At 35.9% G+C, this 14,352-nt stretch overlaps 1 protein-coding gene across 1 annotated transcript in view; it reads right to left on the bottom strand.

Moving 5' to 3' along the window:
- Window positions 1-14,352, bottom strand: part of LOC149851177 (uncharacterized) — a 42,682-nt gene that overhangs the window by 15,250 nt on the left and 13,080 nt on the right. Inside the window, exons 9-10 of the mRNA XM_089999194.1 lie at window positions 3,658-3,726; window positions 2,496-2,634 (exon numbers count right to left, since the gene is read on the bottom strand). Coding sequence (XP_089855320.1) covers window positions 2,496-2,634; window positions 3,658-3,726 — 208 coding nt within the window. The remainder of the gene's footprint in view (window positions 1-2,495; window positions 2,635-3,657; window positions 3,727-14,352) is intronic.

Raw genomic sequence — 14,352 nt, 5'->3', positions numbered from 1 at the left:
TCAATTTTAGTCAAAAGATGGGATAAGAGCAACACTTCTTTGCATTGCATGACACATTCTCTTAATCCAAAATATTATGCAAATAAGTGGCGGGCATATGGTATTGGTCGTGTCCCTCCAAATTTAGACCCAGAGCTATCAAGACATAGAAATATGTGTATGATAAGACTTTTTCAGAAGCATATCTTATAAATCAAGTCACACAAGAGTTTGAAAAATTTTCATCTTCGAGATTATATGGACCGGCATTATTCGCGAGAGAGGAGGATAATATAGATTCTATCACATGGTGGTCAACATTTGGATCAGAAACACCTCTTCTCCAACGTCTTGCATTAAGATTGCTATCGCAGCATGCTAGTTCATCTTGTTGTAAAAGAAATTGGAGCACATATTCTCAAATCCACAACATGAAGATAAACAAATCCACCAGCAAGCATGCAGAGGATTTAGTATATGTTCATTCAAATCTTCGACTACTTTCGCGAACAAATGATGAATACATGTACTAATTTGCTCTCTTAGTTATTTGATTATTTCTTAGTTTTTTATTTAAATATACTTGTATTGTATTTAACATTTTCAATTTGGGTTTGTAATGCAGACAAGAAACATCCAAATTTTGAGATGTAAACCTAAAAGAGTGTAACTTCAAGGGAGAGCGTGATTTCAACATGACAAACATGGATTTAACTAAGCCCAGTATTCCTTTTAACGATGCATTTGATGATGAAGAAGAAAATCATTAAGATCCATTACTTCATCGTCATATACATTGTAGGATATACTTTTGGTATGTAATTTAGTTCTTTTCTGCTTTACTTATTTGATTGATATTTAGGTTGATTTATGTAATTGCTTTACTTATTTGATTGCTATTTAGGTTGATATATTGCATGCATGATGAATGATATTATGACAATGTTAATTGTTAAATTATGACAATGTTAACTGTTAAAACTTCAAAATTATATATATATATATATAATATATATATATATAATTGTTTACATTTTTTGCCCTGCTGCACCCCGGCACGCAAGGTTTTTTAAAGTGCTGCACCCGCACCCATGTGACATAGCTTTATCTCTATGCTATTAATTAGCCAAGACATGATCTTGGCAAGACCCATCCTCCGTTCTTTCCACTTTTTCTCATATATAGTTAATACCTTAGTTTTCTCTCCTTCCATGAGAGGTACCTTTTTCTCATTTTCAATTTTTGTGCGAATTAGTTTTGGTTCCAAATCAGAACCATCTATTAACCCGACAACCCCTTCCTCCAAATGTGGTGCTTCATAGTTGAAGCCCACATCACATAATTGGTATCATTTAGTTTTACGAGCACGATGGTAACTTTATCATTGTCATCCATTCTTACAAGGATGAAAAAAAGAGAAAGGAGACGAGAAGAAAAAGAAAGAAGAGAAAAAAATGAGCGAAAGAAGGATCAAGGGCACAACCACGATTTCATGTTCTTTGAGTAGCAATGATCCTTTGAACCACTTCTTTCTTCAACTATATAGGCACAAGAGTACTTGAATCACGAACATGAAGACAAATCAACTTCTTGCTAAAAAATGCACGAAAAATGAGGCAACAACTTTCCAAGATCTAGAAGCTTCCAAGCTTTGATACTATGTAAGGAAATGAAGATCTTCCACGAAAGCATAAATGCTTACAACAAGTGTCTATTAAAGACACCGTAATCATAACCCACAAAAGGGCACAAAATGAGAGAACTCAAAAGAAAAATAACAAACTTATTTCATTCACATAAAATGCTTAAGAAACATTTCTTACAATGAGAGGGGAGTTACCCCTATTTATATACAAAAGAGAGAGGGAAAGAAGAGCCGTTAGAAGGCTCTCAAAAGAGTCGTTGGAGCTAGTCCAATGGCTCTATTTGTAGCCGTTGGACTGGCTCCAACGGCTATTCAAACTAGTCAAAAAGTTTGACTAGTTTGAGTCTAGTTCAAAATGAACTAGACAACCTAAAAAGATAAAAATAAATAAAGAAAAAGAAAAAGAAAATATATAAATAAATATATTATATATAATTATACATATATGTATATACACTTTTTAACAAATAACTGAATCTAGGTTGGCCAGATTGGTTGGTTACGCACCTTCCTAGTTTTTGACATTATTCTTGCATAAGGCCTGGATGCCAAGACAGCTTGTCGGTAGGCAAGCTGCAGGACTCTTGTTCAGGCTGATTCTATCTCAGCCCTGCCTTCTGACAGTATGAAATCTCACCTCATTAAAAAGAAATGACAATCCAGATACAAGTGTACATGTAAATAATCCAAAACTTAACCTTTTCATCATATCAGATGTAATCATTTAAGAGTATTTAGGGAACAAGCTTCCTAGTAGTCTACAATCCACTACATTATATGAGCCATTGAGTTACAAATTACCTGCCATGTCTGAGCATGAACAAACAGAAACGTGCTATATTGAGTTCTTCATAAAAGTAAATAAACTCACTTTGCAACTGGTTTGCTTGGTAGGTTTTCTGATCTCTTGCTGAATATAGTCATCATCAAGTTCATAGAGTTGCAAACTAGAGAAGCTTTTAGATGGAAAAACTCGAAAGGCGCATATATCCTTCCATGTGTGCTTTTCCCTGGGAGTAATGAATTTTCAGGGATCCACATAAAGGAGACAAGTACAAAGACCAACAAAAATGATGGAACATACTTGAACATCCGAAAACCATATTGAATAAAAACATGAATTTATAAACCCTTCAAAAAATAGTATGCTCTATCTGGCATTAGTGCTAGTTAACTGTGATTCTCTTGGAACAAATATCCTCGAGAGCTTCAAGCAGACAACACAAAAATATATGCACCAAGCCGACAACCCTCTCTTGGATCCTCATTATTCAGACACATTAGATTGGTGGTGTAAATTTTATATCCGGTAAACTCATTTGACCTAATTACATCAAACCTAAACACAATCACAATTATGTTTTAAGTTTTATTTCCAACAATTTGTCATCCAAACAGCAATAATTTCAGTCCGTTCGTTGTTTGTAAATAGTGACAAAATATACTAAATTTATTTATTTATAAACAGTAAACATAAAGACATCCAAAAATCCACCACCATCCCCCCGAAAATGAAAAGGTATGGACCAACTATCTCAATTTTTTCCTTCCTATGACCTTATCTGCCCGTTACAATGAGAATCAACAACAAAGGCATTTAGAAGGGAAACATTGTATATCCCTTATCAACATCTAGTTTGGTATCAAAGATTTTAGTAACTCATCATCAGTTAACCCATACATTCTATAGACTAGTACTTCACAGTATAGAACTATAGATACTGCCAGGAAGAAAATCTTCTTGCTTCAGTTTTCATAAGAATCAACTTGAAAGAAATGATGTACAGGAAATAATTAAATCACATATTTAGCAACATAGGAACAAAATCAATAAACATGCATTTCTAGCAAGAATTTTAAAAGCTATTACCAATCAAATACAGAATGCACGAAAGTTTACAAACATTGACATATTTCAGTATCTTATAGGGTTATTCTAGTGAATAGACAGATAAATAAGTTATTTAAGCTGGATTTTGTAAAGTGCACACACCAAGTGCAGTTGCTATATTTTTAAGTGGCCTGAGACTTACTCTCCACCTGTGCTCATGTCCTTGATACTCCGCAACTCTCTTGGAACCCGGAACTCGATTCTTTGATATCTATGAAAAGAAACTCATTTGAGTGCATAACTTTTGTTTCAAAAGTGCAACCAAAGACACATTTGAATTGAAACTAATGTGTTATCAATAAATTCAGAAAATAAAATTTGAAGTTTAGCCCAAAAGAAACTTAGATCTAGAAGAATCTTGTATCAAAGGAAGAGTCGAAATTTAACCTCATGGCATGTTGATGCAGAAACAAGTGCAGAGAGGCGAATTTGACCACTACTCTAATAGTTGCAGTGGGTCCACAACAGTTCCCTTTTTTATTTAATCCATCATTGGTATGACACTAACAGTTACATCAATTATCAAAGGTCAAAGGACACCCAGATGGATGAAGTGATCCATGCAGTTAGGGATGGACATCTGATCGGGTAGCCCAACAGCTTTCCACTACCTGATGTGGGAAGGACCATGTTGGGCCCAAAATTTTGGGCTCAAGCCTAACTGACATAAGGCCTAGGCCCAGCATGATAAGCAATGGGCTCAAGCCAGGTGTGGACATCTGATCGGGTAGCCCAACAGCTTTCCACTACCTGATGCAGGAAGGACCATGTTGAGCCCAAAATTTTGCGATCAAGCCCAACCTATGTCACAGGGACTCGGCAAAACAGGTGCTGCACCCGCGTCGACGCGACGCGGGTGCGCGTGCGGGTGCGGCACCGGGTGCGGTCAACACGACCCTGGGTGCGGTCAACGCACCCAGGGTCATTTTTGTCCACTGTTTGGGCGTTTAAAAAAAAATCCCAGATGAAAAGGAGGATTAGGGCAAAAAAAAAAATTGCCCTAATCTCTCCTCTCCCCCTGAGCTCGAGCTCTCTCCCATCGCCGCCCCAGCTCCGCCTCCCAAGCTCCTCCTCTCCTTTCGCAGGTATGTACCCTCTCTCACTCTCTTCTTGGGTCGGCTGGGGAGGGGCCGAGCACCCCCTTCCCTTCTCGCTCTCTTGTTGGGCCGACAGGGAAAGGGCCAAGCCCCCCCCCCTTCTCTCGGTCTCTTGTTGGGTCGACAGGGGAGGGGCTGAGCCCTCCCTGCTCCCTCGTTTTTCGGCATAGGAGGGGCCGAGCCCCCCCCCCCCCCTCTGGCTCTTTTTTTGGGTCGACCGTTGATGTCTGCAAATGAGTGGCTCGATATCTTGGTTCAGATAGGATCCTGCTTGTGGGTTCATCTGCTGGTACGTTTTCTTGCTCTTCTCTACCTTGCATTTCTTTATTCTCACTTCTCAGTTGATTTGTCATGTGAAGTTTGTAGCATTAGCCTCTTTATTTTTCATAAATTGTGTTTTTAGATTGGATGGATTCAATGATATCCAAGGAAATTACGGGTCTTTTCCTTTCTCTGCTGTGTCGATGTTTTTTTAATGTAGAATCTATGAGTTCAATTAGATAATGAGTGATTTTCGTTTTTGTTTTTTCCCTTGAGCTTGATGATATGGATGTGGGTGTTCCATGCAATTGCCTAGATGAACTCCTATGCTTGCGTGCATGGTTCATGTACAAGGATACTGAGTTTTGGCTCATATGTCGTTTTAGGCCATATGAGTTCATGGTTTCTGTACATAGAATCATGTCCAGGAACGCGAAAGGAACTTGTAATGTTCATCAAGAATAGTATGCATTTCGACCAGGTTAAAATAGGACTACAAAGGGGATTCCAGTTTGTCTCTTGCCATGAACATAATTTGTGTCAGATGAAGTTTTATATTATGCTACAGTCACTGCACAAACACAAATGAATGGACAAACCAAGTTAAGGTAAATTGTCATTTCAAAAAAGAAGATTGTGGGAATTGGGTAGGCATGGCAACTATATCCTAGATGCGTACAACTAGGGAATGAGACAATCAAACTAAATCTGCACTATTGAGCCTGGAGCATTGAAGAGAAACATCACATACAAGGAATCCTCTTTGGTTCTTTTCACAGCTGAATGGAAGAACCTTTTCCAATTGCAATTGTGAGTAACCTTTTCTCAGACCGAGGCCAGGTGGGTGAATAGTACTAAAAAGGCAATGATGAAATGGAAACACAAGTCAAATGCAATTGTTGCCATTTCATTTCTGATCTCCTGCATGCCCAAATTCTCCTTTCTTCTTTTGCCCTCTTTTATTCACCCTGTCTTCTTTATTCACCCATCCCGTTAGAGAAATGAAGGGAGATTTTGGAATACATTGAATTTATTTTTCTCTTATACCTTGATAGCCTTTTGCTGTCTAGCCTGTCTTATATGCATGTGGGATTTATTTACACGCCTTGACATTTGTTGTGATCAGATTTTTATGAATGTTCATCGGCCTTCTTTTGAAGTTGCTTTCAATAATATTGTTACTTCTTGATGTGAACATAGTTTCCTAAGTACAAGTCCTCTAAGTAACTAAGAGAGCAATCAAATATGTAATTGCTTTACTTATTTGATTGATAATTTGATATTTAGGTTGATATACTGCATGCATGATGAATCATATTATGACAATGTTAACTGTTAAATGTTAAACTGTTAAAACTTCAAAATTATATATATATATATAAATTTTTTTTACATGTTTGCCCCTGCCGCACCCCCGCACCCGGGTTTTTTGGAAGTGCCGCATCCCCGCACCCGCACCCGCACCCGCACCCATGTGACATAGAGCCCAACTGACATAAGGCCTAGGCTCAACATGATAAGTAATAGACTCAAGATATTGTTAAGATTAATGTATTATATTATTATATAAGTATATATATATATATTGTTTAATATATAATAATATATTATATTAGAGCATGAGGTTTGAGGTGATCGGATTGGATCTAGATCTTGATCTAAATCTATATCACTCACGTCATTGTTCACAACGTTACTGTTCACGTCTCCTAGTTTCTTATTGTATTTTATTATATATTGTGTTCCTAAAATACCCTTTATTAGTCTTCTTGTATTTTGTGTTAATAAAGGTGTTTTAGTAAAGATGTATTTTAGTGTAAAGTGAATATAAATAGTCACAATGAGACAATTTTTCCATATTGAGAATCGTGAGAGTTCAACCCAAACCTTTCTCTTGTCTTCTTTCTCTCTGCAAGAATCTCAGAAAACCTAAATCTAACATGATATCAAAGCCATGATCCGGAGTGGGGCTAGAAAATCTTGGTGACCTTCAAGATTTGGTCTTTCTTTCTTCAGGTAATAGTTGAGTCTTCTATTATTTTCTCTCCTCCTCTCTTTTCTTTCATTTTATGTCAAATCTATGTCTCTTCTCTCCATATCTGTGTATTTCTTGATTCCCTAATCACTCTTTATCTTCGTTTTCTCATTATTTCTTCCCTATGTCACAGGGATTCGGCTAGCAGGGTGCCGCACCCGCGTCGACGGGACTCGACGCGGATGCGGGTGCGGTCAACCCGACCCTGGGTGCGTTGACCGCACCCAGGGTCATTTTTGTCCATTTTTTTTGGTTTTTTTTTTTTTAAATTGCCCTATGAAATGGGCTGTGGAATTTAAAAAAAATTGCCCTATAACCCCCCGCCAGGGGCGGGCCCCCCTGGACCCCCGCCCGCTGACCGCGCAGCGGGACCCGCATCGGGGGGAGCCCCCGGACCCCCCTTCCTGCAAGGGCAAAAACAATGAATCAAGCTCCACAACTCATCACTTTCATCTTTGGGGACAACCATATAAGATAAAAAAATGGTAAAAAGTAAGTTGGGCATAAATGTCATGGACCTTAACAGCTACCATACATTCATACATATACACTATACATGATATATATATATATATATATATTTACATTTTTGCCCTGCCGCACACCCGCACCCGGTTTTTTTGGAAGTGTTGAATCCCCGCACCCGCACCCGCACCCATGTGACATAGTTTCTTCCCCTTCAAATCAGATATGTGTATTTCTTGACTCTTTCTTTTTTCCCTAAGATCTGGATTTGAAATCTCTTTTATAAATTTTGGCTCATTTGTGTTTTGGGTTACATCTTTCTGTCCGAACCAGATTTATCAGATCTGAAAAACAGATTTATGTCACCTAAGGCCAATGATTCCTGTTTTGCATCATTCAACAAAAAAAAGGATTCCAAGTTGACCTTGACGTGTGATTTCATTAAGATATTTTATTTATAGTGGCAGATCTGATTTACTGTTCACGTTCTTTTCTGCCAAAAAAAAAAGATGTAACTGTTATTGCTGCCAATTACTATCGTTAATTTTTTGCATCTTGGTTATTGATTATCTCATTTCTTCTTTAATTATTTACTGCCATGTTTTGTTCGTTTTGCATTGATTTTTTATTCACCTGTCATGGATTCAAGTTCCTCTTCAAGATCCATCTCTGCTAACTTTCTTGGCCAATTAATTTCTGAAAAAACTGAATAACTCCAACTACCTTACCTGGAAAAGACATTATTCTTGTTATTAGGAGTCAGGATCTCGCTGGTCACCTCGATGGATCAGTTGTTGCTCCATCTGAGTTTCTTATGCAGGAAAATAAAGATGACAAAGGGGATGTCTGCAACGAAAACCATTAGGAATCCAGATTTTGTCAACTAGATGAAGAAGGAAGCCTTAGTGGCCTATATCACTTCGACCCTATATCAGGAGGTATTAGTGGGAATTCCAGATGATTGCACTGTGATAACGTTATGGAATACATTACAGCAGACCTACTCACAGATTTCAGAGGCCAAAATCATTTATTTGAAAAGAGAATTTCAGATGGTGAAGGAGGCATCCATGTCTATTATGGAATATTTCAACAAGATCCAGTCTATTACATATCAGCTAGCATTAATTGGATGTCAAGTGTTAGAGAAGGACAAAATTCAACAAGCTCTAGTTGGCTTGGGACCCGAATTCCATGTGTTGTCCACTACTTTACAGTATACTGGAACCGTTTGTACTTTTGATGACCTGAAAGCCAAACTCCTCAGTTATGAGATATCGTTGAAGGGAATGGCAGATACAGAAAAGACTGAAAAAGATTCTCATGATGTGTTGTTTACGGGATCCTTTTCAAGCCGTAGACGTAGTAGAGGCAGAGGTTATAATCAGGGAAGCCAAGGAATTCTTCCTACTCCCAACATCCCTCCAGGAGGAAGAGGTGCATTCAATAACAACATTCTTACATGCTACATTTGTAAAAAGAAAGGATATATAAAAGCAAAGTGTTGGTTTGAAGATTATCCAAGGTACAATCCTAAAGCTAAAAGAAAATATTTACCTAAGGATCAAGGGCAAAACAAGGGGCAAACTGGCCCTGACAAGGAGCTTTTGTTGGCTGCCCTTTCTGGACTCACTTTCAAGCAAAACGATCAGGATGTTTGGTACGTTGATTCAGGAGCTGCTAGTCATGTTACATGTAATGCAGGTAAATTCTGCAAACTAATTCCTTATTCTGGTAAAAATTACATTGTTACTGGAGATGGTAGACGCCATCCCATTACACACTCCAAAGATATTGACCTTTATCTAAATCACATTTTGTTCAGTTGTCTGATGTATTGTGTTTCGCTAATATCAAAAGAATATAGTCTTTGTTTCTAAGACTGTTGATGATATCAATTCGTATGTTGAATTTGCTTCATCTTCTGTGTATGTCAAGGATCTTCAAACGAGGAAGATGTTCGCTAAAGGAGAAAGATGTGGCAATATGTATGTTTTCAAAGAAAATCCCTTGACTGCTCGAGCTACATTGGATAGTCACTCAAAACCTAAGTCCTCTGCGTGTGTTTTCAGTATTTCAAAGTCCAGTCAGTCAAATGTTTGGCATAATAGGTTAGGTAATTATGATAGAGTTTTTTTTGAAAGACTAGTTTCAAATAAATTGTTACTCAAATCTGTCTTGGGTGAAGACTCTTGTGATAGTCTATGTCCTAGTTGTCAAGTTTGTAAGAGTTATGTTTTGTCATTTAATTTATATAATAAAAAAACTTTAAGACCTTTTGATATTATTCATTATGATGTCTGAGGACCATCTTCACTTCCTTCCTCTTCTGGTAGCAAATATTATGTATCATTTATTGATGACTATTCTCGTTACTCTTGGATATTTTTCTTAAAGCATAAGTCTGATGTTTTTGATGTGTTTAAAACCTTTTAAGTCTATATTCATACTCAATTTTCATCAAATATTCTAAATCTCTAGTGTGATGGTGGTGGTAAATACTCGTCAAAGGAATTTGTTGAATTTTTACAGAATAATGGAATTGGTCGAAGAGTTTCATGCCCGCAAATACCTCAAAAAAATGACATTGCTGAAAGAAAACATCGGCATATTGTAGAGAGTGTGATGTCTATGATTCATGAGAGTAAAGTTCCCATAAAGTTATTTTATGTTATACGTGAAGCACCCAAATTATAATGAGTTAAAGGCATTTGGATGCGTGTGTTATGTTCGTGTGAACAACTAGTTGAGAAACAAATTTCAAGATAAAGCCCTTGTTTGTTGTTTTGTTGGATATGTTGATGATTACAAAGGTTACAGGTGTTATGATTCCAAGTCAAGCAGAATTAAAATATCTACAAATGTTGTGTTTGATGAATGCAACTTTTTTAATGATCAATGCAGCCATTATGTTTTGCAGGACAAGAATAATATTGAAGTATATCAGCCTTGGCTGGATAATAGCCTATTTTTAACGATGAATGATAGGGTATAGTAGCCGAATCTTTTTCCTGATCAAAGTCAGACATCTTAGAAGATCCACTAGCCGAATTGGATTGTGACATAGAAACCGATTCAGGCAATGTAGAAAGCACATCAGAAAGATTCAAAGAGGGATGCATTTATACAGGGCGTAATCAAAGTCAGTCAGTTCTGCAAGAACAACAACAATCGTCAGATCAAGAGAAACAATTTTAGTCAATAAGAAGATCAAGCAAGGTGAGACATGATTAAAAGATGGGTGAGTTATGAAAATTTCAGCATAGATTTTCAATGTGTCCTTACTCGAATCGAACATCAGCAAAAACCCAAAACATTTCAACATGCAGTGCAGTCAAATAGGTGGATAGAAGGTATGAATAAAAAAATGCAGGCCTTGCATGAATGTTAGATATGGGAGATAATAAAAAGATGCCTGATAAAAATGCAATTGGTTCTAAATGAATGTATAAAATAAAATATAAGCCCGACGGAACTATCAAGAGATATAAAGCTCGCCTAATAGCAAAAGGTTCACTCAGGAGTACGTGCATGATTATGATGAAACCTTTAGTCCTGTTGTCAAAATAGTCATTATACGGATCACCCTTTCTCTAGCAGTTGATCATGGGTGGCAACTAAGTCAGCTGGATGTAAAGAATGTGTTCTTACATGGGCATCTTAAGAAGGAAGTTTATATGGAGCAACCACTAGGGTATAGTGAAAAGGATTCAAAAACTCATGTTTGTAGGTTAAAAAGAGCTATTTATAGACCGAAGCAAGCTTCAAGGACTTGGTTTGAGAGTTTTTCGATTGCAATTCAAGGCTCTGGTTTTACTAGATCCCCATTAGATCATTCAATTTTCATTTACAAAGGTAACAATTTTATCATTGTGTTACTAATTTATGTTGATGATACAAACATATCGAAGAAGTGAAGAGGTTCTTGCATAAAAAATTTAAGATGAAAAATCTTGGTATGTTAGAGGTAGATCGGCAAGTTGATTCCCTTATTTTAACTCAGCACAAATACACGAAGGATCTCTTAGATAAAACGGGCATGAAAGATTGTGAACTTGCTGCAACCCCAGTTCTCATTCATCAGAGGTTGGACGCAAATGATGGAAAATTATTTCGTGACCCAACACAGTTCAGAAGCATAGTTGGAATGCTGCAATATCTTACTTTCACTCATCCAGATATTGTTTTTGTTGTTAATCAGGTGTCATAATTCATGCATCATCCTAGAACATCACATATGGAGGGTGTGAAAAGAATTTTGAGATATTTAAAGGACACTTTTGGAGTGGCTTGCTCTACAGAAATAGGGTACCACATGAAGATATGTTAATGGTGAAGGTCTATTTCTGGATACTGTGTTTTCCTTGGAAGAAATTTGATCTCATGGAGTAGTGAAAAACAAAAGACTGTTGTGATGTCCAGTACAGAGGTTGAATATCGTTCCAGTTACAGCTGAGATGACATGGATTAGACACATGCTATATGATTTGGGAGAACTCATCCTCAAGTCACTCTTGTTGTGTGATAATCAAGGAGCTATCAAGATTTTCGTAAATCTCATTCAACATGAAAAGACAAAGCATATCGAAATTGATCAACATTTTACTCGTCAGAAAGTGGAAGATCAGGAGATTGAGACCAGCTATGTCCGGATTAAAGACCAAGTGGATGACTTGTTCACTAAAGGCCTCACAAAGAACAGGTTTTGGTATTTAAGAAGCAGGTTGTCTATATTTGTTAAGGGAAGCTATTAGAGCATGAGGTTTGAGGTGGTCGGATTTGGAACTTGATCCAGATCCATATCACTCACATCATTGTTCACGACATCATTGTTCACAACGTTACTGTTCACGGAACTGTTCAAGTCTCCTAGTTTCCTATTGTATTTTATTATATATTGTGTTACTAAAATACCCTTTATTAGTCTTCTTGTATTTTGTGTTAATAAGGGTGTTTTAGTAAAGATGTATTTTAATGTAAAGTGAATATAAATAGTCACAATAAGGCACGATTTTTCCATATTGAGAATTGTGAGAGTTCAGCCCAAACCTTTTTCTTGTCTTCTTTTTCTCTGCAAAAACCTCATAAAAGCTAAATTTAACATATTATATATATTATAATAATATATTTAATATATATGTTATGGGTCAAGTCAAACTAGTTTTGGCTTGCTCCCAACAACTAGAATTCTAGCTGTTGGGAGCTCTCTCATTCTTTAATGAGGGATGACTTCCTCTCTCACATTTTTACTTTTGTCCTCTTCTCTCTTGTTTTGTACTATTCTTTTTCTCTCTCTTCTATAAATTGGGGTGTGTGTATGTGTAAGGGTTAAGAGAGTGATGGGTAGTATTAGGTTTGTGTGTTGAGTGTATTTGTAGCAAGGTTTAAATGTAATTTTTTTTTTAGTATCCATTATGAATAGAGTTATTCATTCACCAATGTAATTTTTCTTTTTATATTCTTAATGTCTGTTATGAATATAGTTATTCATTCACATTTTTATGTGTCTTGTGTCCAAATATATAATGGTTTTATTCTTGGAGTTCATTATAGAGTGCATTGGAATTCGTACCATTTCGTGACATAGTATCTGAGAGAGGCATCAAAGTCTTGAAAAAGATTCATATTAATGAATGAAATAGATTCAAGGATTTTGCATTCCAGTATGTATCTTTGGGTTCTTGTTTTTCATATGTATGGTAAGTTTTAAAAGGAATTATGTTTAAAAAAAATATATTTTGAAGTATATAGAAATCGTTGTGTTTTGATATATATATATATATATATATATATATATATATATATATATATATGTCTTAGATTATGGATATATGTAGTGAAAATCTATATTTTGCAAAGACTATATGCTTTTGCACACTCACTTCTTTTGAATAAAAATATATTTTTATATTGTGCCTTATTGTGTATCCCTTAGTGGGATTTGTGATTGTGTTCTTTTATAACACCTCTTCTTGGTTGCCTTTGTGGGTATTGTGAGTGTGTTCCTTAGAGAACACCTTTGTAGTTTTTCACTCCAATTGAATACGTGGCCTCTTAAAATATTACGTGTTTTACAAAGTACTTAAAAAAATCACATTTCTTTACATATGTATGGACTATCTTTGGAATATTATGATGTGATCAAGAATGAACTTTTATCGTGATTGATTTCCAATGAGGCTTTTTTTAATATGTTATTTCATATATATTCGAGCAATATTTTCTCTATTAAGTAAGATTATTTTCAATGACATGTGTTGGATTAAGATTTTCTTTTTGGCATATGCCTTAAGAAGTCCTTATTGAATGACATAAGCATGACTTGTTATTTTATAATGTGTTTATCTTTTGTGATTTCTCCCTTGCGTATTGATATTCTACATCATGCTTATTAAAAGAATATTACATTATGAGAAATATCTCTTGTTTAATGTGATCATATATGTGTGGATTTTTATGGCTCTTTGGGAGTATTTTATCAAAAACATCTATATTATTTTTATGAAGATTGTATGTAGCCCTTAGTTGGCTTTTTTGTATCTCGCCCACTAGTGGCTTTGTATGTGTGTAGTTGTGTACTAGTGCACTTAAGTTTTTTTATAACCCTTTGGGAATCTGCATATGATTGTCTTCAATTGCCTCATAATAGACTTATGATTTAGCTCTAACCTCTTATCATACGTGTTTTTGTCTCTTTAATTAGACTTATTGACCTTTTATATGTGATGTGCTTAGTACACTTGTTTCTCGTTGGTAGATTTATGAAGGATTTTCAAACATCATGTATTGCATATAATTGCATCAATTGTCATTATTGTGCATATGATTGCACTAATTTTGTATTGCATATAATTGCATCAATTGACATTATTGTGCATATGATTGCACTAATTTTATGTTAAGGTTTTTACCTAATTTTATTAGATTTGATTTGAAACTTGTTTTTTCAAATCGAATATTTGATATAAACTCACCTATT

Source organism: Nuphar pumila, chromosome 1 (assembly GCF_984573655.1).
Source record: "Nuphar pumila chromosome 1, dmNupPumi1.hap1.1, whole genome shotgun sequence".
Classification (NCBI taxonomy): Eukaryota; Viridiplantae; Streptophyta; class Magnoliopsida; order Nymphaeales; family Nymphaeaceae; genus Nuphar; species Nuphar pumila.
The sequence above is the reverse complement of the archived record's forward strand: the minus strand, read 5'-3'. Positions and strand labels throughout refer to the sequence as shown.